This window comes from Hevea brasiliensis, chromosome 5 (assembly GCF_030052815.1).
Source record: "Hevea brasiliensis isolate MT/VB/25A 57/8 chromosome 5, ASM3005281v1, whole genome shotgun sequence".
Lineage (NCBI taxonomy): Eukaryota > Viridiplantae > Streptophyta > Magnoliopsida > Malpighiales > Euphorbiaceae > Hevea > Hevea brasiliensis.
In genome coordinates this window covers 1,881,977-1,909,592 of record NC_079497.1, presented here as the reverse complement: position 1 = coordinate 1,909,592, position 27,616 = coordinate 1,881,977, and the positions used below count along the sequence as shown (strand labels likewise).

At 29.2% G+C, this 27,616-nt stretch overlaps 4 protein-coding genes across 6 annotated transcripts; all 4 read right to left on the bottom strand.

Moving 5' to 3' along the window:
• Window positions 1–625: 625 nt before the first annotated feature.
• Window positions 626–3,993, bottom strand: LOC110659615 (uncharacterized). Of its 2 annotated transcripts, none has more exons than XM_021817586.2 (4): window positions 3,711–3,993; window positions 2,418–2,694; window positions 2,221–2,325; window positions 626–1,622 (listed from the first exon to the last, which is right to left on the bottom strand). In XM_021817586.2, exons 2-4 carry the CDS (start codon window positions 2,584–2,586, stop codon window positions 883–885), a joined length of 1,014 nt encoding a protein of 337 aa, XP_021673278.1. In that variant the 5' UTR covers window positions 2,587–2,694; window positions 3,711–3,993; the 3' UTR covers window positions 626–882. The 2 variants fall into 2 exon arrangements, with proteins under 2 accessions (XP_021673278.1, XP_021673277.1); XM_021817585.2 differs by having other exon boundaries at window positions 2,403–2,694; window positions 3,711–3,992.
• Window positions 3,994–6,032: 2,039 nt separating this feature from the next.
• On the bottom strand, window positions 6,033–10,489 carry LOC131179848 (probable tocopherol O-methyltransferase, chloroplastic). Its single transcript, XM_058146549.1, has 6 exons — window positions 10,000–10,489; window positions 8,641–8,810; window positions 8,424–8,528; window positions 8,073–8,276; window positions 6,843–6,945; window positions 6,033–6,466 (listed from the first exon to the last, which is right to left on the bottom strand). The coding sequence occupies exons 1-6, from the start codon at window positions 10,463–10,465 to the stop codon at window positions 6,357–6,359; spliced, it is 1,158 nt and encodes a 385-aa protein (XP_058002532.1). The 5' UTR covers window positions 10,466–10,489; the 3' UTR covers window positions 6,033–6,356.
• Window positions 10,490–14,786: 4,297 nt separating this feature from the next.
• Window positions 14,787–19,159, bottom strand: LOC110659616 (probable tocopherol O-methyltransferase, chloroplastic). The gene is made up of 6 exons (XM_058146548.1): window positions 18,700–19,159; window positions 17,347–17,516; window positions 17,130–17,234; window positions 16,783–16,986; window positions 15,537–15,639; window positions 14,787–15,160 (listed from the first exon to the last, which is right to left on the bottom strand). Exons 1-6 carry the CDS (start codon window positions 19,055–19,057, stop codon window positions 15,051–15,053), a joined length of 1,050 nt encoding a protein of 349 aa, XP_058002531.1. The 5' UTR covers window positions 19,058–19,159; the 3' UTR covers window positions 14,787–15,050.
• Window positions 19,160–24,625: 5,466 nt separating this feature from the next.
• LOC110661873 (protein CDI) lies at window positions 24,626–26,583 on the bottom strand. 2 transcript variants are annotated; one of them, XM_021820670.2, is made up of 2 exons: window positions 26,286–26,583; window positions 24,626–25,721 (listed from the first exon to the last, which is right to left on the bottom strand). In XM_021820670.2, exon 2 carries the CDS (start codon window positions 25,671–25,673, stop codon window positions 24,900–24,902), a length of 774 nt encoding a protein of 257 aa, XP_021676362.2. In that variant the 5' UTR covers window positions 25,674–25,721; window positions 26,286–26,583; the 3' UTR covers window positions 24,626–24,899. The 2 variants fall into 2 exon arrangements, with proteins under 2 accessions (XP_021676362.2, XP_021676363.2); XM_021820671.2 differs by having other exon boundaries at window positions 24,626–25,718; window positions 26,286–26,511.
• Between the last annotated feature and the right edge of the window lie 1,033 nt (window positions 26,584–27,616).

The window sequence follows — 27,616 nt, the reverse complement described above, 5'->3', positions numbered from 1 at the left end:
TATGATTGGATTGAATGAGAGAACTGAGCTCCCATTTTATGACAATATGAGTATGTGAATAGTGAGCTGAACTCCCCAAGTTGGTATATATTGTGTTTACAAGTCAAGTGAGTCAAAAACTCCTTGTTGAGTGATCTCAAGTATGCCCGAACCCTGTCTGGTTCTTTTCTTAAAATTGGGCTCAATATGGCCCTTGAGATTGAGTTAAGAAATAATTAAGCTTACTATGGGTCTCGGGGACTTTAGGTTGGCTCAGGTCCTAGTGTCTGTCCGGCCCATAAGTTGAGTCGTGACAATATATACATATAAACTCCTAAATTCTTTTAATTAAATAGTAAAAAACATTGTTTGGGTTTGATTGATCAAAATCACATTCCATTATATCCATCTATGGAACAATCTCCGGCTTTGAGATTACAAGGAAGAAGGAACACAAGCTCAATAACATGCCAGTTCTACAATTTCGAAGGTCCAGAAAACAATCGAAATCAGTAGGTTCTTCTTCAAGTTTTCAAGATGACCTAAAGACAAGTAATATGAATCATGAACGCTGGAGGTCAAGTATGACCTTATACATTAGCGAGAAAAAAATAATAATGAAGTCCAAGAGAAGAGAACACAAATCTTTAGTGACAACTTCTTCAGATTTCTGTAAGGGAGCAAATACTTACCAAGCCAGATAATAATAACTTATACAGCTTTGCTTTTGCTTGCCTCTCTCTCTCTCTCTCTCTCTCTCTCTCTCATCCACAACATAAACACTTTGAGCAGGCATAGAAAACGTCAAACCTTCCAAACTAAACCATAGATATAAGGAAAGCCCGAAATCAAAGGAAAGGAACAAGAAAAAAATAGGCAAGAATGCACAGAACCTAACAATGCCTACAAAATATTAGGGAGATGAGAATCCAATCTCTGTTGCAACTCTTTAATCTTGATGGAGAGCTCTGCCTTCTGCTCCTTGTAGCTCTGCAACAAGTACTCTTTCCCTTCTATTACCTCCTTCAAGTCTCCTACTTCCCTCTTCAGCATATCAATCTTGTCCCCATCTCCCCTTCCCTTTTTTGACAACTCCAAACTGCTGTCTCCATCCAGATATCCATTTGCATGCCCATTTCTCACCTCAGATGGCCTTATAGTGGCTGTCGACAGTTTCTCATTGGTAACTGCATGTTTCACACAGTGATCAGCAATTGCCTTCCTCAGCCTCTGAATTTCCCTCTCCGACTCAAACAAATCTCTGTTTGCTGCATCAAGCTGTGACTGCAAATTTGTAGAATGTGCCAGCTGAGCATTGATCGAACTCTGCAACTCTACAATCTGATCCTGCATCTCCATTATCATGTCATCCCTTCTCTTCAACTGCTGCCTTAACTTCTGTATTACTTCTCGCTTGTTGTAGATGTCAGAACCAGATTCTGAGACACATGGTGAGTCAGAGCAATTTGAATGGTAAAACGGCTTTGGAGGCAACTCAAGACGATCAGGAGAGGATACCCACATAACACCATTCTCCTTGGTAAATTCTGGGCCAGGAACAGTCACCAAAGGAAGAGCAACATCAGATTCAGACAGCGTCTGATGACTGGGCCGGTGCTTAAAATCTGCCATGCCTTCATTCCCTGTATCAAACTCAAACTCACATACGAGACACAACAGGGGAGCAAACATTGGCATGATTATATAGTAACAGATTCTAAAAATTGTAAGTCAAAAAATTGTATAAATATCTATCTACACATGCACACGCACATACATATATGACTTCGTTCCCAGTACATCCTGCTACAAGCATTTTAAATTTAGGTGTAAGGGAATGAATTCCGTATCATGATAACAAGCGTTCATCCAGACACTGATATCCAATGTCATGCCGCTAAGAAGAAGGAAGAAGAAAGGAAGGAGGAGGGGGGGTGGAACCAATATGCACAATTTAAATCCAGTGCTGATCCCCAGGAAAACAAGATTTGTGTTATAGCATGTAGAACACTAATTTCTGATGCTCCCTCATCTATTAATAATACTAATCTCATCATAATTCCCTCATCCACAGGGAGCCCCTCTTTCCCACTTGAAATGAAGAAATCTTATGCAGATGGCAAATTATCAGACTGGGCAACATTATAATAAAATGTCCAGTAGCAAGGTCATAAAGAAAAGGTATAATTTCAACAACTTGCTCCTCAATGCTCAATTTTTTAATAAAAAGAATAAACACACCTGACATGCAGTGGAAGCAACCATCATCATCTTGTGCAAAGGAATACACGTTTGAACGCATATGGCAGCCTCCTACCCTCCTTCTATCAGATGATTTCCCATTCCCTGAATTGTATAAACTTCAAAGTTAATATGATGCTCATGTCCAAGACAACTTGCTGGAACAATAAATTGTATAAGACCTTTCAGACTATTACTAGCATTTGTCTGTTGCTTTGAATCCAGTGTCTGCTTCAGCTTGTAACCAAGGCGAATTGATAAAGTACTTAACAAGGCACCACCTGCAATCAGAATCCAATTTGGTCCCTCAACCTGAAAATCTTTTGCCTTCTGACCTCTAGGGACCCCATTAGTTCTTGATTTCATTTTAGTAGCAACGGCAGAGCTGGTGTGGAACTTGCTGAATCATCCGCTGGTGTGGAACTTGCTGAATCATCCGCTGGTGTGGAACTTGCTGAATCATCCACATATGACCTACATCAACAATATACAAAAATTTTCTCAGCTATTATAGGACATCTCACATGAAAATGTACACGTGACAAGCTCATACGTTTCAATTTCTTCTATAGCATATGCATGCTGCATGCATATAAAAACGCATAGTTGTGAGAAGATGTACAAGTATGCATGTACTTGCTGTATATACAAACACTTGAATAATCTTGAGATTGATTGTAAAGGCAAATTATCAGTTAAGATTCCATCACCCATAGATTTCTTTTAACCAAGCTAAATTCAATATAATCAGCATATTCCACAGAGCCCATATTGACATGTCTAAAACAGTCCAATGCTTTGCTTCATAGTTCTCACCCATATCAAACATCAAAACCTCTCCACTATACAACTGCCACCTGTCTTCCCCATTCGCTCTCAGTCAGGAGAACTAGTTATTAATGCATCATCCAGTACCTAATATTTATGCCTTAAAATTGCAAATAGTATGTGCCCACATTTCCTCACATCCCCTAAAGCAGGCTGCCATCACGACTGCCCAGTTTCTATGTAAAAACACAAATTTTACTATCACTATTTTTCAGGTAGCTTCATTTCATCAAATTTGAATAACCAATAACTTCAGGAGGATGCCCCCTTCACTTTCACTTGATAAAAATACACAAAATCAAAAACTTCAGATATGACAAAACAAATATACTGTAATAATCATTTAGGCAAAATCCCATTAAGGAACGCTACCAATAATAATCAGCGAGCCACCTTTACATCTGTGCTAAAGCTTATTTAACTCTCAATACAATAAACTCGCACACTGACATAAAGCTAAACAGTTATCAAAAATTCAATCCAAAACAAACAGTATATACAAAAACCCGCGAAACAAAAACAAAATCCATCATCAATGCACAAACAGATTGCGAAAGCATTGGATCAAAGATGTCTTATAGTACACAAACAACCATCTATATAAACAAGGGAATCTAAAGAGGAAATAATTAAAATAAAAAATTCATAAAAATGGCACAAACCTCATTCAACAATTAGGGTTTAGATTATCTCTCTCTATCGAAAACTCAGCACAAACCACCGTTTTCGTTCTCCTTTACCATGTACCGATCATTTTTTATCCTCTCCTCTCTAAAATCTCACCCTCTCATCTACAAGCTTACTGCCTCTAACATAAAGGTAGCTGAGCTGAGACAGAGTAGGGGAGCTTTTGAAATGGCGGCTTTTGGCCAACTGAAACGGAGAATGTTGTTATTTTCCTAGGATTTGGGCATTTCCGTTTCGAAGATGGGCTAACTACGGAAATAAAACAATTGCGAGGGTCTTAATTGTAATGTTGCAGAATTTATAAAAGCGACCCACGTGGCCTTTTATGCTTTATAGAAATTTGGAAATTTTTATCCTTATAATAAATCTTCAAATTTTATTTAAAGTTTATTATATTGAAATTATTGTTGAGAAGTGTTAAATATATTAATTAAAATTTAATTTTTATAAGAATGATTATAATAATTTTTAAATTAAATATTTATATTAAAATTAATTCTTTTAGAATTAATTAATATATGCACTGCTTAAAAAAAATTAATATATACACATAATTAAAATGATATAGCTATTATAAGTTTGAGTATATATAAAAATAAATTTAATAATATTTAGAATAAAAATTGATATCTAAATTTGTATATTCATTATTTTTTATTATATGCACACCTTAATTAATTTTATATAAATTTTCAAATAAATATTTAATTTAAAAATTATTAGACTCGTTATAATTTAAAATTAAGTTTATATTAGATGCACTCTAATTAAAATAATAAATATAAAAATTTTAATATAAATATTTAATGTAATAATTAATAGACTCATTTTTATATAAATTCAAAATTATAAAAAATTAAATGTAATATATTTTAATTATAAAAAAATTTAAATAATTAAATAGCTTTTTAAATATTTAAAATAATATTTTTAAAAAAAAATAATATTCCAATCACAATCTTGAACAAAATCTTAATATATAAAATTTTATCTCAAAATTTTTTTAAAAAAAAAATCATGGTTGATGATTCGGTAAAAAACATAAAAATGATAGACAATCAAATTTATTTTTTTTAAATTAACTTAATTTTGAATTTTCTTGAAAATTAAATCACATATTTATTTATAATTATATTTTTATAAAATAATTTAATTAAATTACAAATAATATAATAGGCTAAATCTATTTAAATTATTTTCCCTTAATTCCAAAGATCATGTTGGGAGTTGGGAGAGGCATATGATTTGAGCTTTTTAATTTGTCGAGTATTTGGAAGGAAAATAAAAGTGAGAATGGTTCTTGCTTTAACATTTCCTTCCTTTATTCCATTTTGCACAAACATTTTTCACGTAAAATGATAATTGTGTTTTTCGTTTGTTTGTAGGAATTGAAGAAGGAATTGAAAAAATAGAGATTCGAATCTAATATCTATTATATAATAATATTTTTAATTATTGAATTAAGCCACACTAAATTTGAAATGCTGCATCTCTAATTACTTCCCTTTATGATCTTTTTTCTTCTTGACAATTTCGTTTGTGCAAGGCAAGAAAGGAATCCTTTCTTCTCTTTATATCCAATTCGTATAGTGAAAAAAAAAAAAAAAGATTTTCTCAAATTTCTGTTTTTACGAAGCAAACGCTTACTTGAATTATCTGCAAATAAAGAAATTATCAATAAATAAGAAATTTTAAAATAGAGAAAATATAAAAATTTAAAATTTTGTCAAATTAAAGAAAAATGTCAAGACTTGAATTTTTAATTTTTTTACATTATAAAATAAGCACTCAATCACTCATAATAGCTCAATAATAAACAAAATAAAATTTGAGAAATCAAAATTGAAAAGTTAGGGATGGCCACGAGACAGTTTGGATTGGTTCCTGAGTGGAACCGATAATTTAGTTTAAGATTTAAGGATATTAAAATATAAAGTCACTCTTATTTCAAGTTTCGATTTTGATTTGATTTCACTTTGATCAAATTTGGCTATTGAAACTATTTTAAAAAAAAAATAAAGATAAAATTTTGATTTTGGTATGAAATCAAATGAAATCGAACCAACCAATTATTAATTATTGTCCCAAATTGATTTGGGATAAGATAATTGAGCTAAATATAACACTTGACAAACCTTCTCCTTTTGAACTATCCTTTTAAAATAGAATTTGGTCCGATCTGTTTTTTCTATAATTATAATCAACTCATTCAATTTTAATCGATTTCAATTCTAAATTGGACTAATTCATTTGTTGTTCAATTTTAAATTGAAGCCAAAAAGGGCTATAATAAAGCATTAAGCAACTAAAGCAATCTATTATTAGCAAAAAGCATAACAATATAACATGGTACAGACTAAGGGAAACCAAAACAGATTGTAAATAATTTGTCATTGTAGATAATGTGACAAATATATCCCCTCCCCACCATTTTTTAATTCCCTTTTCTCTAATAATATGTCTTTCTTGTATCCTTGTTGGATCATCAATGGAATCACTATACCTTATTCAATAATTTTACTTGTAATGATGATGATAAGCTTAATCTCAAACTTCTAAAAGAGTGAGTGTCATCCTTATTCAAATCCTTTGATCTTTGCTATATCTGCGCAATCTGTTGTTCATTCAAATTCAGGCTTTCGACATGTAATGATAGCAAACTTGATAATACCTTTCTGGTATCCTTGGATCATCAATGGCATCACCAATGCTCCTCTAATAGTTTTTAGACCTGATGGTCATGATCATTCATGGTAGGATCACAAATTTGCAAAGAAAGAGACAGAAATGAAAATAACTTTATTTGAGAACTATAATTACTTCGTCTGAAATATGAAGAGCAAAATAATAACAGAAATCTAAAATCATAATATTTTATTATTGGCTCTGTGTACTAAATTAACATGTTGACTTGTTATACTAACGATAATTTGAGATAAATGTATGGAAGTGTTTTAAAAAAATATATGAAAATTCTTCAATTTTTAGATTCCTCAGCCTGATTACTAAAATATTTTCACAATAATTGATTGTCATTTGAACAGATGAAATCAAATGTGATTCAAAAGAAAATGAATCAGAAATTTCAGGAATAAAACTAAGCTTACCACTACGCACTAGTGAAGTCAAGCCCTTCCAAGTCAATGCCGAGCGAATCACTGCTGGCCAAAAAGAGGCCACATTCTGAGACCAATCTGCTGTTTTAATATCCTGTAAAAGCAGGTGGTTCATTTATTTTTTGTTGCATGCACGTAAAATGATTTTTTCTTTACAAGAAAAAAGAAATGCATTAGAACTGTAACAGTACAGATGAAATAAGAGTTGGGGTACTCTCCCATAGTAGAGATGAAATAAGAGATGAGGGACTCTCCCACAGGACAGGACTAGAAAAGGAAAGAGAGGCTCTAGCTAACAAAAGAGCTACTCTTTCTCTATTGCCTTGCTAATTTTTCTTACCTAAATTTAGTTCATCATGCACTAAAACATATGGTGAGATCACATATTAAATACATAGGTCTTGTATTTGGGTTCATGACAGATAGAGTCTTGATAAAAATTTCTCATTGGCTGCCGTGACCCAAGCCAGAGACATAAAAGCATTCTCAGCTTAAAAACGCTTACACTAAGATAAAAAAAAATGTAAAATGATTTAATGTTTCCAGTTTTTTCAGAACCTAAACAATAATGGCATTAAAATCAACGGAGAAAAGGATACGTGAGTTCAAATCTTACTATTGTGTCCAATTAAGATAGTTAAAAAAGCATATTGCATGCTTAAAGTAATGCATTACTCAGCGCTTAAAACGTAAAAAAAACATTTGTTTCATTAAAGGTAGTATAAAATTATTTAAAAATTAATTAATAATATAATATGCAGCAAAAATAAATTCTTTATATAAAATTTAAATCCTTAAAAATCATTAAACATATAAAAATTTTTAATATTCAAAATCAAATTCATGGTTATAACCTTGAGATTTTCACTAAATTTCTCATCAAAGTTTTTAACACTTTTATTCTCATCTCTAAAATAAGATTTATTTCCATCAAAATTTTCATTTAAATCAATCTTAACATCTTCCACCATTAATCTAAAAATTGGGGCTCACGCTTTAAGCGCTTTTAAATTTGTTATTTCACTTTTTGTGCTTTTGACTACACTGTAAAGAGAAAATAAAAATTATATGCAGACCGGGTGGCACTCAAATGCTCATGACATCCACTCAGAATTTCAGCAGTTAGTCATTAAACACTATGTAACAGGTTAAGAGCGGGGGGTTCATTTGTCACGTCGTGATTTTGTGCCAGCCAGTTGAAACTTGGAAGGAAGTGTTTACCCGTAGAGAGAGAGACTCGAGCATTTCAACATAATCAGCAGCAGAACACCATTCAGGAAGGTAATAAGCGTCACATATCTTCTTCAGATGTGCTTTCTCCCATGTCTGCAAAGATTCTTCAGAAGGGCTGAGGTTCCTATGACACCATGTTACTATAATAATTCTGGCTCCTGGGGCTGCAACTCTAGCCAACTCACTAACAAACTGCAGTTTGAGAAAAGGGTCAGAGCAACTTAGGATAACAGCATCATACAAGAAATGGAACAACATGAAATTCAAGCATACATGTCTTTTCAACATCATACCAAAATTGAATCCATGAGATGTGAGAGAGAAGAAAAAAAAAAAAACCTTTCTTTTGTCAGGCATATGTTCTCCACTCTCCATTGACCAGACCAGATCAAACTGCCCATCTGGAAATGGTTGGTCTAAAGCATCTGCAACTTGGAAGGAAGCCTGCTAATTGTTTGTAAATAAATCCAATTAGGAAACCTGATAATTGTTGGTAAATAAACCTAATTCTGTCACCCAATTGTCAAATCAAATATTTGAACACACAGTCACACACCTTGTCAGCCAGTCCTTCAGCAGCTGCTAGAGAATTGGCCCTCTGGACTTGGAAAGGACTGAGAGAAATGCCTTGGCAATGAGCCCCAAATTTCTTTGCCAGGTACCTAGAGCTGCCTCCAATCCCACAGCCAACATCAACCACGTTCTTAGGCCATTTTTTTGGGTCCTCTAAAATCCAGTTGAGAGGGGAAGAAAATGAATGGAAGCTTTTTTAAAGACTAAAAAATGGCGATTTGAACAATATAATGACTACCCTGAAATCTCTACACGATTAAATGCATTAAATATTCATTCTGCTTGACCTACATATATCTTCAGGAAAAAAGACTGCCGTATAAATAAGGAAGAAGAGAGGTAGGCAAGTACAGGGATCTCGTCAATTCGAAATACCTGTACGCGTCAACTCCCTTCGAGAGAGGGTAAAAAAAAGTTGGGTTCTGTTTAACACAAACCCTCTCTCTCTCTCTCTCTCTCTCTCTCTCTCTCTCTCACAGAGGCGCAGTAGTAATATACACAAATACACCTAGAAATAATAGAATACTACTACTACTGTCACTGTGCTGAAATTAATTAGAACGGACAACATTCACAGCTGCCAAGGAGCAGAATCTATACAAATTTTGAGAGATAGAGCACTCCCCAATACTGTGTTAAAGTTTATGTTATCATCTCTCTATCACAAACCTTGAATTCCAAATAATTACATCAGAAATAAGGCTTCGGATTAGTATCTCCAGAGAAAAAAAAAAGAAAGTAAAAAAAAAAATGGAAGGGGCGAGTAGGAATCCAAATCTTAAGGGAAAAAAGAAAGCAAGTAAAGGACAAAAACAGCAGACTCTAAGAAGAGTTTGAAATGACATGCAAAAATTCTAAGCCGACACATGCGAACCAACTAGAATTCCAAATAGAATTTGACAGATTAGGAAACCATCGCGAAACCAATTACTAACAAACAAAAACCCAAACACTGTAAACTAGGGAGCTGACAACCCATAAGATTTGGGCAGAAGCCGTCTCCAGAACTATGCAGTAATTAATATTGGCCCTAAAAATTCTATCCACGATTCCATTTGGCACTGCCTATATTCCCAGACTGTGACGTGAAGAGAACACATGATTGCCATCATCCCCACAGGTCACTGGGCTTTCATTTATTTTGGGTCCCTCCGTCCCTGTATCACGATGGAGATCCATAGAACTACCCGTCTTCAATTGCCCCGGGAGTTGGGATTTTCTTTTCAAGCATATATATCTTTGAAACAACCTTTTATTTACAATGATTGATCAAAACTCATAAGTGGACGGCATATATAGTACGAACAAGGAAAAAAAGACAGAGATAGCGATAATGACAAACCTGGAACGCTGCCGAACCTGAGAGCCTCCTCGATCATTCGGATCTGAGCAGCTCTATGATCGGAAAGAGAGCCCGAAACTTTAACATCCGGGTCGTAGAACCCGTGGTGCATGTGGTCTCCCCATAAGGCTTCCCATATACCAGAAGACTCGTCATACAGTTCAGCTATGCCTTTCTTTAGCAAGGTCACTTGAGCGTCAGCGTCCATGACAGTAGATATTGAAGCCTTGACGGTGATAGAACGGAGCAGCGGAGCGTGAGAAGTACGACAGCGAGTAGGAAGAAATAGCGAGGATTGAAGATTTGTGCGGAGTTGTGGGAGGATTGAGGGCGGATATAAGTAGCACTGCAGCAACATGGAGAGAGCTGGAGATGACAGAAACTGTGGGGGATAACCGAACGGTGGAACACTTTGCTGTGGGGTAGCGTAATGGCACTTTTGGACGCGTGTGGGTTCAGAATACATTTTTATATCATATCGCCCATACGGCCATAATTGATTTTTTTTTTTATTCATGATTTTGTTCTGTAGATAAATTATGCAATACACTTGCACTAAAAAAATATATTATATCACGTATTATAAAAAAATAGTTAAAATATTTTAACTTTTTGATAAAAATAATATTATTTAATTATTTTTTAAATTTTTATGAAAAATTTTAAAAAATTATGAAAATAGAATAGAGGATGTAAAAAATTTTAAAATTATACAATAATTGTATATTTATATTATGATGATTTAAGTAAATTATTATATATTTCAAGTGTGCGTATAATCTTATTTATAAAATTATGAAACATATATTTTTATATTTAAAAAATAATTAAATTTTATAAATAATAAATTTATTATTTTTTAATACACCATAGTGTGATCATTATAATTAACTGTTGCACCATGTGCAGCCCTTCTTGGTTTGAATAAGATTCGCTACAGATTGTGAAAGGTTAGGTGCCCAATTAAATTATTAACATACAAAGTTTTGTTTTGGCCATTACTGGCTGAATAGATTCTCTTGGATTACTAGTTTTTTTATAAATCAAATATAAAATTTTCAGTGTACAGAGAAAAGGCAATCAAATCACAGTGTCGTCATAAAGCGGTTCAGTTAACAAAGAGTAAGAGATTACAAAGATTTTTAATTGAAGGGGACTTCTTAAAAGTAACGAAGAATGCCATGAAACCAGCAATTCCAACTCTACTCAGGGAATAGTCATGAATTCCCATTGAAAGGGTGTTTGATTTATCTTTAATGATAATTGATAGATATATAAATAAATTAATTTAAATATTTAATAATTTTAAAAAAAATAAATTAATAATTAATATAATATCTGTTAATTATAATTTATATTAACTCTATTATTAGAGTTATAATTTTATTAATCGGTAATTAATTTAATTTTATTTTTTATTTAAATTATATTATTTTTTTTATATAGTTAAAAATTAATATTATTTAATTTTATTTTTTTATTTTAATATTTTAATATTTTAATTAGCATATTGTAATTTTATTAAAATATTTTTTAGTAATAATATAAACATAGAATATTTATTTATTATAAATTATAAAATTTTTTTTCTTTATAAATAAAAATAATTACTTTATTATTTTATAACTACCTTTTTAAAATTATTTAATTATTTTTTAAGGAATTTAATTTTTTTATTTAATAATAAAATAAATTATATGATATAATAAATTAATAATTATATTTTTATTTTAATAATATAATAAATCATACAATATATGAAATTATTAATTATGTATTTATTTAATACTAAAATAAATAATATAATATAATAAAGTTATAATTTTATAGTTATTTTAATAATAAAATAAATTATATAATATATACTCTTATTAGTCATTTTACATATCAACAGCAATATGTAAATATTATTTTATCAAACACTTAACATAAATTTGTTATCATTAGCTACTAGTTATTAACTAACAGAATTAACTGCTATCGGTTGTATTCAACAGCTAAATCAAACAGACACTCAATTATGTAAAAAATTTTTAGCTTTACTGATTAATGTGTATCACTAGAATGAGAAACTCGTTATATCATTATCTAACTATAATTTGATACAATTCATCCTTGTCCATTTAAGACTTTTAATATATTATACCCGTCGAATAAAATCATAAGAATTGAACAAAAAAATAACAAGTCACATCAATTATAAGAAATGTTCATGAATATGATAGACAAATGAAAATATACAAAATGAACAAAAGTCTCTTAGCCTCATTATTGAGGAAGAGGTTCTGATATTTAATTAAAAAATAATATTTTTATAAAAATAAAAAATAATTTCTTTATTAATTTTAAATGGTGAATCCATGTGTTAGGTGAGAAATGAAATATAAACATGAATGTATTTAATAATTTCTTCTTTATTAGTTATATGATAAATAAGATTTAATTGTGCTAATTATTTTTTTAAACAAAATAATAAAAATATGAAAATTTTAAAATTTTGTAAAATTCATTTAAATTATGGATAATTTTAAAAAATTTTAAAAAAATGATGAATAATGCTTTTCTTATTCTCTTTTATTTAGTCCCTTTACATATTCATGCAAATATTCTTCCTCCTTCAGCCAGAGTTCTTTCTCAAAACAATTTTTATAATTTTTTTTTTCAATTGTGTTTAAAATCTATTATTATTTATACACTATTGAAAATCAATTTTAAGTTAAAATTTATTATGTTTTGATTATAAGAATTTTAAAATAATTAAATTATTTTTAATAACATTTAAAATAATATTTAAAAGATAAATTCTTAAAATCATATTTTCTTAAAAACTAATTTGAAATTAATTTTTTAATTTTCAATCATAATTCCAAACAAAAATCTTAGGGTTTAATCTCTATACATATTCAGGCAAATGTCCTCCTTGAGCAAGAGTTTTCTTGGGTAATCTAAAGCTCAATCAAATTATACGACGAAATGATAATATTATATCAGCATAGATTAAAGAGTATATAAATATAATTATTTAATTTTTATTTAAAAAAAAATTAATATCACATACATAAAGTGAAAAATACATAATGATTAAGGAATTTTTAAAATATTTAATATAAATTTATTGTAAAAATATAAAAATATGCACCAAATAATATATTTGTATGCAAGTGATTTGATCATTACGAAATTTTCAATACTCTTTTATCAAATGCAATCACATGATTATCATATGACAATTAATTAATATTTTAATATAATACGGCCTAATTATACATGTGTTGGGAATCTAATATTAAAAAAATATGAAATAAAAGGATAATATTTAAGTGGTAGGGTTGCAATATTAAATTGAGTAGATAATCTCCATAATATTATTGGCAAAAAAATTGCAAAATCTTGAAAAATAATATTTCTTAATCACAATCTTGAACATAATCTTAATATATAAAATTTTAACTCAAAATTTAAAAAAAAAAAAAATCATGGTTGATGATTCGGTAAAAAACATAAAAATTATAGACAATCAAATTTATTTTTTTTAAATTAACTTAATTTTGAATTTTCTTGAAAATTAAATCACATATCTATTTATAATTATATTTTTATAAAATAATTTAATTAAATTACAAATAATATAATAGGCTAAATCTATTTAAATTATTTTCCCTTAATTCTAAAGATCATGTTGGGAGTTGGGAGAGGCACATGATTTGAGCTTTTTAATTTGTCGAGTATTTGGAAGGAAAATAAAAGTGAGAATGGTTCTTGCTTTAACATTTCCTTCCTTTATTCCATTTTGCGCAAACATTTCACGTAAAATGACAACTGTGTTTTTCGTTTGTTTGTAGGAATTGAAGAAATAGAGATTCGAATCTAATATCTATTATATAATAATATTTTAATTATTGAATTAAGTCACTCTAAATTTGAAATGCTGTATCTCTAATTACTTCCCTTTATGATCTTTTTTCTTCTTGACAATTTCGTTTGTGCAAGGCAAGAAAGGAATCCTTTCTTCTCTTTATATCCAATTTGTATAGTGAAAAAAAAAAATTCTCAAATTTCTGTTTTTATGAAGCAAACGCTTACTTGAATTATCTGCAAATAAAGAAATTATCAATAAATAAGAAATTTTAAAATAGAGAAAATTTAAAAATTTAAAATTTTGTCAAATTAAAGAAAAATGTCAAGACTTGAATTTTTAATTTTTTTACATTATAAAATAAGTACTCAATCACTCAGTAATGGCTCAATAATAAATAAAATAAAATTTAAAAAATCAAAATTGAAAAGTTAAGAATGGCCACGAGACAGTTTGGATTGATTCCTGAGTTGAACCAGTAATTTAATTTAAGATTTAAAGATATCAAAATATAAATTCACTCTCATTTCAAGTTTCGATTTTGATTTGATTTCACTTTTGATCAATTTGGCTATTGAAACTATTTTAAAAAAAATTAAAGATAAAATTTTGATTTTGGTATGAAATCAGATGAAATCGAACCAATCAATTATTAATTGTTGTCCCAAATTGATTTGGGATAAGATAATTGAGCTAAATATAAGACTTGGCAAACCTCCTCCTTTTGAACTATCATCTTAAAATAGAATTTGGTCCGATCTATTTTTTCTATAATTAAAATCAACTCATTCAATTTTAATCAATTTCAATTCTAAATTGGACTAATTCATTTTTGGTTCAATTTTAAATTGAAGCCAAAAAGGGCTATAATAAAGCATACTAAAGTAATCTATTATTAGCAACAAGCATAACAATATAACATGGTACAGACTAAGGGAAACTAAAACAGATTGTAAATAATTTGTAATTGTAGATAATGTGACAAATATATCCCCTCCCCACCATTTTTTAATTCCCTTTTCTCTAATAATATGTCTTTCTTGTATCCTTGTTGGATCATCAATGGAATCACTATACCTTATTCAATAATTTTACTTGTAATGATGATGATAAGCTTAATCTCAAACTTCTAAAAGAGTGAGTGTCATCCTTATTCAAATCCTTTGATCTTTGCTATATCTGCGCAATCTGTTGTTCATTCAAATTCAGGCTTTCGACATGTAATGATAGCAAACTTGATAATACCTTTCTGGTATCCTTGGATCATCAATGGCATCACCAATGCTCCTCTAATAGTTTTTAGACCTGATGGTCATGATCATTCATGGTAGGATCACAAATTTGCAAAGAAAGAGACAGAAATGAAAATAACTTTATTTGAGAACTATAATTACTTCGTCTGAAATATGAAGAGCAAAATAATAACAGAAATCTAAAATCATAATATTTTATTATTGGCTCTGTGTACTAAATTAACATGTTGACTTGTTATACTAACGATAATTTGAGATAAATGTATGGAAGTGTTTTAAAAAAATATATGAAAATTCTTCAATTTTTAGATTCCTCAGCCTGATTACTAAAATATTTTCACAATAATTGATTGTCATTTGAACAGATGAAATCAAATGTGATTCAAAAGAAAATGAATCAGAAATTTCAGGAATAAAACTAAGCTTACCACTACGCACTAGTGAAGTCAAGCCCTTCCAAGTCAATGCCGAGCGAATCACTGCTGGCCAAAAAGAGGCCACATTCTGAGACCAATCTGCTGTTTTAATATCCTGTAAAAGCAGGTGATTCATTTATTTTTTGTTGCATGCACGTAAAATGATTTTTTCCTTTAGAAGAAAAGGAAAAGCATTAGAACTGTAACAGTGCAGATGAAATAAGAGTTGGGGGACTCTCCCATAGTAGAGATGAAATAAGAGATGAGGGACTCTCCCACAGGACAGGACTAGAAAAGGAAAGAGAGGCTCTAGCTAACAAAAGAGCTACTCTTTCTCTATTGCCTTGCTAATTTTTCTTACCTAAATTTAGTTCATCATGCACTAAAACATATGGTGAGATCACGTATTAAATACATAGGTCTTGTATAGGTCTTGTATTTGGGTTCATGACAGATAGAGTCTTGATAAAAATTTCTCATTGGCTGCCGTGACCCAAGCCAGAGACATAAAAGCATTCTCAGCTAAAAAACGCTTACGCTAAGATAAAAAAAATGTAAAATGATTTAATGTTTCCAGTTTTTCCAGAACCTAAACAATAATGGCATTAAAATCAACGGAGAAAAGGATACGTGAGTTCAAATCTTACTATTGTGTCCAATTAAGATAGTTAAAAAAGCATATTGCATGCTTAAAGTAATGCATTACTCAGCGCTTAAAACGTAAAAAAAACATTTGTTTCATTAAAGGTAGTATAAAATTATTTAAAAATTAATTAATAATATAATATGCAGCAAAAATAAATTCTTTATATAAAATTTAAATCCTTAAAAATCATTAAACATATAAAAATTTTTAATATTCAAAATCAAATTCATGGTTATAACCTTGAGATTTTCACTAAATTTCTCATCAAAGTTTTTAACACTTTTATTCTCATCTCTAAAATAAGATTTATTTCCATCAAAATTTTCATTTAAATCAATCTTAACATCTTCCACCATTAATCTAAAAATTGGGGCTCACGCTTTAAGCGCTTTTAAATTTGTTATTTCACTTTTTGTGCTTTTGACTACACTGTAAAGAGAAAATAAAAATTATATGCAGACCGGGTGGCACTCAAATGCTCATGACATCCACTCAGAATTTCAGCAGTTAGTCATTAAACACTATGTAACAGGTTAAGAGCGGGGGGTTCATTTGTCATGTCGTGATTTCAGGTTTGTGCCAGCCAGTTGAAACTTGGATGGAAGTGTTTACCTGTAGAGAGAGAGACTCGAGCATTTCAACATAATCAGCAGCAGAACACCATTCAGGAAGATAATAAGCGTCACATATCTTCTTCAGATGTGCTTTCTCCCATGTCTGCAAAGATTCTTCAGAAGGGCTGAGGTTCCTATGACACCATGTTACTATAATAATTCTGGCTCCTGGGGCTGCAACTCTAGCCAACTCACTAACAAACTGCAGTTTGAGAAAAGGGTCAGAGCAACTTGGGATAACAGCATCATACAAGAAATGGCACAACATGAAATTCAAGCATACATTTCTTTTCAACATCATACCAAAATTGAATCCATGAGATGTGAGAGAGAAGAAAAAAAAACCTTTCTTTTGTCAGGCATATGTTCTCCACTCTCCATTGACCAGACCAGATCAAACTGCCCATCTGGAAATGGTTGGTCTAAAGCATCTGCAACTTGGAAGGAAGCCTGCTAATTGTTTGTAAATAAATCCAATTAGGAAACCTGATAATTGTTGGTAAATAAACCTAATTCTGTCACCCAACTGTCAAATCAAATATTTGAACACACAGTCACAAACCTTGTCAGCCAGTCCTTCAGCAGCTGCTAGAGAATTGGCCCTCTGGACTTGGAAAGGACTGAGAGAAATGCCTTGGCAATGAGCCCCAAATTTCTTTGCCAGGTACCTAGAGCTGCCTCCAATCCCACAGCCAACATCAACCACGTTCTTAGGCCACTTTTTTGGGTCCTCTAAAATCCAGTTGAGAGGGGAAGAAAATGAATGGAAGCTTATTTAAAGACTAAAAAATGGCGATTTGAACAATATAATGACTACCCTGAAATCTCTACACGATTAAATGCATTAAATATTCATTCTGCTTGACCTACATATATCTTCAGGAAAAAAGACTGCCGTATGAATAAGGAAGAAGAGAGGTAGGCAAGTACAGGGACCTCGTCAATTCAAAATACCAGTACGCGTCAACTCCCTTCGAGAGAGGAAAAAAAAAGTTGGGTTCTGTTTAACACAAACCCTCTCTCTCTCTCTCTCTCTCTCTCTCTCTCTCACAGAGGCGCAGTAGTAATATACACAAATACACCTAGAAATAATAGAATACTACTACTACTGTCACTGTGCTGAAATTAATTAGAACGGACAACATTCACAGCTGCCAAGGAGCAGAATCTAAACAAATTGTGAGAGATAGAGCACTCCCCAATACTGTGTTAAAGTTTATGTTATCATCTCTATATCGCAAACCTTGAATTCCAAATAATTATATCAGAAATAAGGCTTCGGATTAGTATCTCCAGAGAAAAAAAAAAGAAAGTAAAAAAAAAATGGAAGGGGCGAGTAGGTATCCAAATCTTAAGGAAAAAAAGGAAGCAAGTAAAGGACAAAAACAGCAGACCCTAAGAAGAGTTTGAAATGACATGCAAAAATTCTAAGCCGACACATGCGAACCAACTAGAATTCCAAATAGAATTTGACAGATTAGGAAACCATCACGAAACCAATTACTAACAAACAAAAACCCAAACATTGTAAACTAGGGAGCTGACAACCCATAAGATTTGGGCAGAAGCCGTCTCCAGAACTATGCAGTAATTAATATTGGCCCTAAAAATTCTATCCACGATTCCATTTGGCACTGCCTATATTCCCAGACTGTGACGTGAAGTGAACACGTGATTGCTATCATCCCCACAGGTCACTTGGCTTTCATTTATTTTGGGTCCCTCCGTCCCTCTATCACGATGGAGATCCAGAGAACTACCCGTCTTCAATTGCCCCGGGAGTTGGGATTTTCTTTTCAAGCATATATATCTTTGAAACAACCTTTTATTTACAATGATTGATCAAAACTCATAAGTGGACGGTATATATAGTACGAACAAGGAAAAAAAGACAGAGATAGCGATAATGACAAACCTGGAACGCTGCCGAACCTGAGAGCCTCCTCGATCATTCGGATCTGAGCAGCTCTATGATCGGAAAGAGAGCCCGAAACTTTAACATCCGTGTCGTAGAACCCGTGGTGCATGTGGTCTCCCCATAAGGCTTCCCATATACCAGATGACTCGTCATACAGTTCAGCTATGCCTTTCTTTAGCAAGGTCACTTGAGCGTCAGCGTCCATGACAGTAGATATTGAAGCCTTGACGGTGATAGAACGGAGCAGCGGAGCGTGAGAAGTACGACAGCGAGTAGGAAGAAATAGCGAGGATTGAAGATTTGTGCGGAGTTGTGGGAGGATTGAGGGCGGATATAAGTAGCACTGCAGCAACATGGAGAGAGCTGGAGATGACAGAAACTGTGGGGGATAACCGAACGGTGGAACACTTTGCTGTGGGGTAGCGTAATGGCACTAGTGGACGCGTGTGGGTTCAGAATACATTTTTATATCATATCGCCCATACGGCCATAATTGATTTTTTTTTTTTTATTCATGATTTTGTTCTGTAGATAAATTATGCAATACACTTGCACTAAAAAAATATATTATATCACGTATTATAAAAAAAATAGTTATGATATTTTAATTTTTTGATAAAAATAATATTATTTAATTATTTTTTAAATTTTTATGAAAAATTTTAAAAAATTATGAAAATAGAATAGAGGAAGTAAAAAATTTTAAAATTATACAATAATTGTATATTTATATTATGATGATTTAAGTAAATTATTATATATTTCAAGTGTGCATATAATCTTATTTATAAAATTATGAAATATATATTTTTATAATTAAAAAATAATTAAATTTTATAAATAATAAATTTATTATTTTTTAATACACCATAGTGTGATCATTATAATTAACTGTTGCACCATGTGCAGCCCTTCTTGGTTTGAATAAGATTCGCTACAGATTGTGAAAGGTTAGGTGCCCAATTAAATTATTAACATACAAAGTTTTGTTTTGGCCATTACTGGCTGAATAGATTCTCTTGGATTACTAGTTTTTTTATAAATCAAATATAAAATTTTCAGTGTTCAGAGAAAAGGCAATCAAATCACAGTGTCGTCATAAAGCGGTTCAGTTAACAAAGAGTACGATATTACAAAGATTTTTAATTGAAGGGGACTTCTTAGCAGTAATGAAGAATGCCAAGAAACCAGCAATTCCAACTCTATTCAGGGAATAGTCATGAATTCTGTTCAAAGGTGTTTGGTTTATCTTTTTAAACACAGGTGGTAATCGATAGATATATAAATAAATTAATTAAAATATTTAATAATTTTAAAAAAAATTAAGTTAATGATTAATAAATAATTAATATAATATTTATTAATTATAATTTATATTAACTCTATTATTAGAATTATATTTTTATTAATTGATAATTAATTTTATTTTATTTTTTATTTAAATTATATTATTTTTTTCATATAACTCAAAAATTAATATTATTTGATTTTATCTTTTTATTTTAGAATCTTAATACTTTAATTAGCATATTATAATTTTATTAAAATATAATTTTAGTAATAATATAAAACATAGAATATTTATTTATTATAAATTATAAAATTTTTTTCTTTATAAATAAAAATAATTACTTTATTATTTTATAACTACCTTTTTTAAATTATTTAATTATTTTTTAAGGAATTTAATTTTTTTATTTAATAATAAAATAAATTATATGATATAATAAATTAATAATTATATTTTTATTTTAATAATATAATAAATCATACAATATATGAAATTATTAATTATATATTTATTTTAATAATAAAATAAATAATATAATATAATAAATTTATAATTTAATAGTAAAATAAATTATATAATATATACTCTTATTAGTCATTTTACAAATTAATAGTAATATATAAACATTATTTTATCAAACACTTAACATAAATTTGTTATCATTAGCTACTAGTTATTAAATAACAGAATTAACAGCTATCGATTATATTCAACAGTTAAATCAAACAGACACTCAATTATGCAAAAAATTTTCAACTTTACCGATTAATGCGTATCACTAAAATGAAAAATTCGTTATATCATTATCTAAATATAATTTGATACAATTCATCCTTGTCCATTTAAGACTTTTAATATATTATACCCGTCGAATAAAATCATAAGAATTGAACAAAAAAATAACAAGTCACATCAATTATCAGAAATATTCCTGAACATGATAGACAAATGAAAATATAGAGCAAAAGTCTCTTATTAACCTCATTATTGAGGAAGAGGTTCTGATATTTAATTAAAAAATAATATTTTTATAAAAATAAAAAATAATTTCTTTATTAATTTTAAATGGTGAATCCATGTGTTAGGTGAGAAATGAAATATAAACATGAATATATTTAATAATTTTTTCTTTATCAGATATATGATAAATAAGATTTAATTGTGCTAATTATTTTTTTTAAACAAAATAATAAAAATATGAAAATTTTAAAATTTTGTAAAATTCATTTAAATTATGGATAATTTTAAAAAATTTTAAAAAAATGATGAATAATGCTTTTCTTATTCTCTTTTATTTAGTGCCTTTACATATTCATGCAAATATTCTTCCTCCTTCAGCCAGTGTTCTTTCTCAAAACAATTTTTATAAATTTTTTTTTTTCAATTGTGTTTAAAATCTATTATTATTTATACACTATTGAAAATCAATTTTAAGTTAAAATTTATTATGTTTTGATTATAAGAATTTTAAAATAATTAAATTATTTTTAATAACATTTAAAAAAATATATTTAAAAGATAAATTCTTAAAATCATATTTTCTTAAAAACTAATTTGAAATTAATTTTTTACTTTTCAATCATAATTCCAAACAAAAATCTTAGGGTTTAATCTCTATACATATTCAGGCAAATGTCCTCCTTGAGCAAGAGTTTTCTTGGGTAATCTAAAGCTCAATCAAATTATACGACGAAATGATAATATTATATCAGCATAGATTAAAGAGTATATAAATATAATTATTTAATTTTTATTTTAAAAAAATTAATATCACATACATAAAGTGAAAAATACATAATGATTAAGGAATTTTTAAAATACTTAATATAAATTTATTGTAAAATATAAAAATATGCACCAAATAATATATGCGTATGAAAGTGATTGGATCATTATGAAATTTTTAATACTCTCTTATCAAAATGCAATCACATAATTATCACATGATAATTAATTAATATTTTAATATAATAAAACCTAATTATATATGTATATTTATATAATTATTTGTTCAACGTACCACACGTGATATGGACTTTAAATTAATTTCTTTGAATTGAAGTGATATGTGAAGAGATCGTACAATTTTTGGATTTGGGAAATAATTTCACATGCATGACTAAGAGACGTGTCCTACCCATTTATTACGTAATGGTCGCACCTACTATTATTTACTTTATAATTTACTATTCCCTTTTTTTTTTTCTATTTTTTTAAACTCAAAATAAACATATCTAAACATGGAGATGGTGGAGATGACAGAATCTGATGAGGATAACAGATTAATAACGGAACGATGACGGGGAGGAATGGCGTTGGCAGGTGTTGACGTGTGTGGTCTCAGAATATATTTTATACAATATCCAGACAGAAGCGCCTATAATGGATTTTTATTTTTTTTGTATGATTTTCATCCGTATAATTTAAAATAATGAATTTATTTGTAAATAAACTTTTGTCTTTTGTGTGATATAATTTAAAATAATTTATTTAAATTTTAAATAAATTATATAATTTAGAATTAAGTTAATTTATTTTATTAGTATTTTAATATAATAAGTTTTCTCAGGAAATAAGATTATTTTAATTATATTTAATTTAAAATAATTATTATAAATAAGAAAAATGAGAGATTTTTTCTCTTGAATATCTTTGGATAAGATTATCTATTTTGAAGGATAAATTTTATGTTATTTTTTAAAAAAGTCTGAATCTCTCATTTTGAATATTTTCATATAATAGATAATAAGATATTTAAAATTGATCTTATTAAAATAAAATTTATTGAAATATAATTTTTCCCTAACTATATTTTCATAGAAGAATTACTACTGCCAGAAGAGCATAGGAAAGACATGAGAATTTTGATCTAAGAAAATATTATTGTCTTAATTTTATGGAACTTATTTAAATTTGTACTTTTTTTTCAAAATTGGTATTAATTATTACAAATTTTATAGAATTAATTTATAAAATTATTTTTAATTAAATATATAAAATATAAAATTTAATTAAATTTCAAAAAATTTTATTCAAATATAGTCTTGAAAACTTATAAAAAAAAATATGAATAACGCTTTGATTATTCACTTCATTTAGTCCCTTTCCATATTCATGCAAGTGTCGTCCTCCTTCATGTTTCAGCAAGAGTTTTTTCTCAAAACAAATTCTTTTAAATTCTTTTTTCAACTGTATTTAAAATATAAATTATATTATTACTATTTAAATTATTGTTAAAAAATATTAGTTTAAATATTTTAATTATACATTATATTATTTATATACACTAAAAAATTAATTTTAAATTAATTTATTATATTTCAATTATAAAATTTCAAATAATTAAATAATATATATATATATATATATATATATATATATATATATATATATATATATATATATATATATATATATATATATATAGTTCAAACAGAATCTTAAAACATATATATATTTTTTTAATTAGTTTTTGACTTTTCAATCATAAATCCAAACGAGGTCTTAGAGTTTAACGATACGCATTCAGGCACATTGTGCTCCTTGAGCCAGAGTTTCTTGGGTGAGCTAAAGCCCAATCTCCTCATAAATATTTTCAAAAATGGGCTTTAGCCCAAAACTCATAAGTTTTTACTGAATTTGAGCTAAAGCCCAATCTCCTCATATTTACCCTTTTCTTCCTGCAATCGTTTTTTTTTAAAAAAAAAAAAAAATAAGTGTTTTTACTAATGTAAATATAATTATAAAAAAAATTAAAGATTCTAAATATTGTAAAATATTTTTATCAAATTAATATGGACATTTATTTGTGACAAATACATAATGATTAGGAATTTTCAAATATTTAACATAAATTTATAAGAAAATTTATATGTGCATGGAAGAGATTAGATCAGGCTTATTTATTTGAGTTCTTTTTTTTTATTATTAATTAGGAGAATAAAGAATAATGCTGAAATTCGCACTTGCAAAGTGAGTGACATAACTTTAATTATTAGATAAAATTAAATTAGACTATTTAAAGATAAGGTTTTAAAGGTTTTTAATTGAGAAAATAGAGTTTTTAAAGGTTTTAAAGGTTATGTTCTTTAAAATTTTATCCTTTTAAATAAATTATTATTTTAAAAATTCATATTTTACTTTTAAAAATATCATCCCAAACAGACTGTAAAGGAATTAAATACATCTTTTTCAAGGAGTCCCCTAGAAGTTATGGACAGCAATATAAAAGGGCCAAATTTTCTGTCAAATATCAACTGCAAAGCTGGCACTAGCATCATATGAGCGTGCATGTGAAACAATAAAGAAATGATTTAACTGTTCCAAGTTGTCAGATTGCTTATGTTAAGAGCAAGATCTGTCCACCAATTCACACTCTCTTAAAACCTGTGGCCATTTACCATCAGCTTCTGAGAATACCACAACCAACTCTTTGTGCTGACATAATATGCCCATAAACAAGCCAACTTCTTTCGCATCCAGGCATCTTATATTCAATAGAGCAAACCTTTTAACTCAATTGCAGCATCAACCGTTCAAGATCAATTCTTGTATTCAGCTTTATATATTAAAATTGAGAAAAAAAAAATCATGTCTTTAACACGAAGAGAGGGGCAAGACAAAGCACATAGCTTCATGAACAATCAAATGTTAATGTATTTAATGTATAGTGAACCAATGGTTTACACCCCTAGTAAGGTGATAAAGAAATAAGCAATGAATAAACATTTTCAAGACTTTCATATCTCAGAAATGCCTATGTGGTAAGGTAACTCTAGAGAAGCATCATACTAAGATACAACAAATTCATCATAAAGAATAGATTAATATAACATAAGAGCATAAGCTCTACTAATAAAACTACGAATTTAAGAGTAACACTCTACCAGCTGACACCTGATACAATCTAATTTCCAGCAGCCTTCTTCTTCTCATTCATGTATTCTTCCATCTCCTTCAACCACAAGTCTGCAAACTCACAGTTCTTCCATGCATCAAACCAAGGCCCTCCACGAGTATAATGTATTGCTTTAGGAAATGTCGTTGAGTCGCCCTCCACAACCCTGTTATGGCCCTCAAGAAAATTCCACACAAATGGTATTGACCCAATTTCTTCATCCTCAAGCCACTGAAATCTATGAAGAAAAGCACCCGTTTGCGTATTCACAACCTCAGGTGTCAGCACCTTGTTCTTTGGGTGGCCGCAATTGTACAACACCATAGAAGACCAATTCTTCCTTGGATACACAGTTTGCACTGCCCCATCCATTTTTGTGGTCTCTTTTGGGGTATAGTCATGTTGCACACACATAATAGCATATTTATCATCAATCAAATCACTCAATTCCTTAATGTCAGCCAAGTATAGGAAATCACAATCAACAAACATTGCCCAACCCTCATAGTTGGCCAAATATGGGGTCAAGAAACGGCTGAAGGAGAACTCTGTGCTTTCCAATTGGCCCCTCTCACGCCAATACAGATTTTTCTTTCTAAGTTCTGATTGAATGATGGGGTTGATCTCAACAGGAATCGAAGACCGCTTCATGATGGAATGGTGACAGACCTCATACGCAACATCTTCACGAGGATCATAACCCACAAAGATCTTGAAAGGTTTGTCACTTCTTAGGTCTCCATTTGTACTTACCGTGTGAACCTCACCATTGGTTATGGTCATTGTAGCAGTAGCTAATTATGGATCAGAATCACAGATTTGACGCTTCTACTGTTCAAGAAAAAGATAAAAAATCCATAGGATTAGCAACAAAATAGTTAATCACAGTTGGTTAAATCCTAAAGGTACATAGAAAAGAAGCTGGATTTGTAGCCATTAAATTATACATATCAGCATCTCACATTAGGTTTTTAACTGCTTAGATTAAATACATTCAAAGCAATTTCTGTTCTTTTTGTTTTAGTTTGGCTACAGATATGCTTAAAAACGATTTGATGTTTCTAAGCCAATTCCCAACCCAACCCTCTTCCACACCAACCAACACCACCCCCCCCCCCCCCCCCACCACCCCCCTCCGAAAAGAAAAATCTTGTTTCTCAGTATAATGATATTTGGAGAAAAATGTGAAAATAACACAAGAATAAACGAATTCATAAATGCCCAGTTGTGGAAATTGGCGATTTGCAAGGAAACCCAGTTAATCAATGAAATATCTGATAGTTTATGGCTTCCTTTTGTCAATCATACGAGTTTTTATCGATAACAAAAACAAAAACAGTTCTCAAAAAAAAAAAAAAAAGAACAAAAAAATCTCAAAGAATGAGAGAAGAGTACCTGGATAATGGGAAATGCAGATCTTGAAGAAGAGAATTCAAGAATGCAAATTATTGGCGGTGCCGGTGAGGCAATTGCCTTTGCCTTTGCCTTTGCCCTTGCCACTACTAATAATATCAAGAGGATTTATTCTATGGAATTCAATTCTGTTCAAAGGTTTTGCACAGAGAGAGAGAGAGAGAGAGAGAGAGAGAGAGAGAAGGAGCGTAGATTGAGCGGTGAGAGATACGAGCAGCGTTAATGGCTTACAATTTATATACTCCCAAAATTGAAAGGAAAGTCTCTACCCGTGCCCACAAGGTCAAAATGTCGTTAGGTTGGAACTCATTTAAAAATAAATTTATTAATCATTAAATTAAATATTTATATAAATTTATATAATTTATATATAATTTTTAATTAATTAATTATATTAAAATAAATATTTAATTTATTAATTTTTAAACTTATTTTTATATAAATTTAAATTTACGCACCTAATATTATTTTTCAATTTTTATCGAGGTAATTAAGATTTTCTTTTGATATTATTACTAAACAAGAATTTATAAGCTGCGGGACTTTTTTTAAAAAAGGAATTGATAGACTGTGGATGATGATATTTCTATGGATAGACATGACCCTTGATTCAGTCCGAATTGACTTTACATTAAAATTGATTATTTAAATTTAATGATTCAATTTTTAAAGAAAAAAATATATATTCGGTTTAATTTTAGTTAAATTTAATGATTAAATGTTTTTAATTTTAAAAATGAATTAAATTATTAATATATTACATTTAATAAAAAATTATTATTCTAATTTAATTAAACTTATTATAAATTAGATAATTAAAATGCGTTCAATTGATACAAGACAGAAACAGGGATTTATTAGCAGAATAATGTTAAAAAATTTAATTTATTAATATAATATAAAATTAAAATTATTTATTAAAATAGAGTAATCAACTAAAAAAAGTACAAATAAGAAAATATCAATCAAATTGGTGTTTTCTAGTTTTTTTTTTAATTTTAATTTGATGAAATAGATTAAATTAGAAAGATTGATAAATCATTCAATAAATTAATGTATTGATTAATTTTTTTTTTTTTTAATGTTATCAATCAAAGGAGAGATTATATTAATATAAAATAATAATTTAATTAAAGTTTTAAAATATTTTATTACATTTATTAGTATCGTTTAAAAAATTAGATTTATTATAGTAATTATTATTTTATAGAATTTTTTTATGGAATTTGCTTGCATACATAATTTTATATAAAATTATTTGATAGTTTGATTCTAAAACGAGGCAATCACGTGATTGGTATGCCCCACTAAAA

Bases quoted from the DNA above. Each gene is read 5' to 3' on its own strand.
- LOC131179848 (XM_058146549.1), bottom strand. From the start codon at position 10,465: ATGTATTCTGAACCCACACGCGTCCAAAAGTGCCATTACGCTACCCCA. The intron at 8,277-8,423 runs GTTTTTTTTTTT...CTCAAACTGCAG, and splicing joins ATATGCCTGACAAAAGAAAG to TTTGTTAGTGAGTTGGCTAG. The intron at 6,946-8,072 runs GTAAACACTTCC...CTGCTTTTACAG, and splicing joins TCGAGTCTCTCTCTCTACGG to GATATTAAAACAGCAGATTG.
- LOC110661873 (XM_021820670.2), bottom strand. From the start codon at position 25,673: ATGACCATAACCAATGGTGAGGTTCACACGGTAAGTACAAATGGAGAC.
- LOC110659615 (XM_021817585.2), bottom strand. From the start codon at position 2,586: ATGAAATCAAGAACTAATGGGGTCCCTAGAGGTCAGAAGGCAAAAGAT. The intron at 2,326-2,402 runs GTCTTATACAAT...TATACAATTCAG, and splicing joins TGCTAGTAATAGTCTGAAAG to GGAATGGGAAATCATCTGAT. The intron at 1,623-2,220 runs GTGTGTTTATTC...AGTTTGATACAG, and splicing joins TTGCTTCCACTGCATGTCAG to GGAATGAAGGCATGGCAGAT.
- LOC110659616 (XM_058146548.1), bottom strand. From the start codon at position 19,057: ATGTTGCTGCAGTGCTACTTATATCCGCCCTCAATCCTCCCACAACTC. The intron at 17,517-18,699 runs GTTTGTCATTAT...ACTGGATTTTAG, and splicing joins CAGGTTCGGCAGCGTTCCAG to AGGACCCAAAAAAGTGGCCT. The intron at 17,235-17,346 runs GTTTGTGACTGT...AACAATTAGCAG, and splicing joins CTGAAGGACTGGCTGACAAG to GCTTCCTTCCAAGTTGCAGA.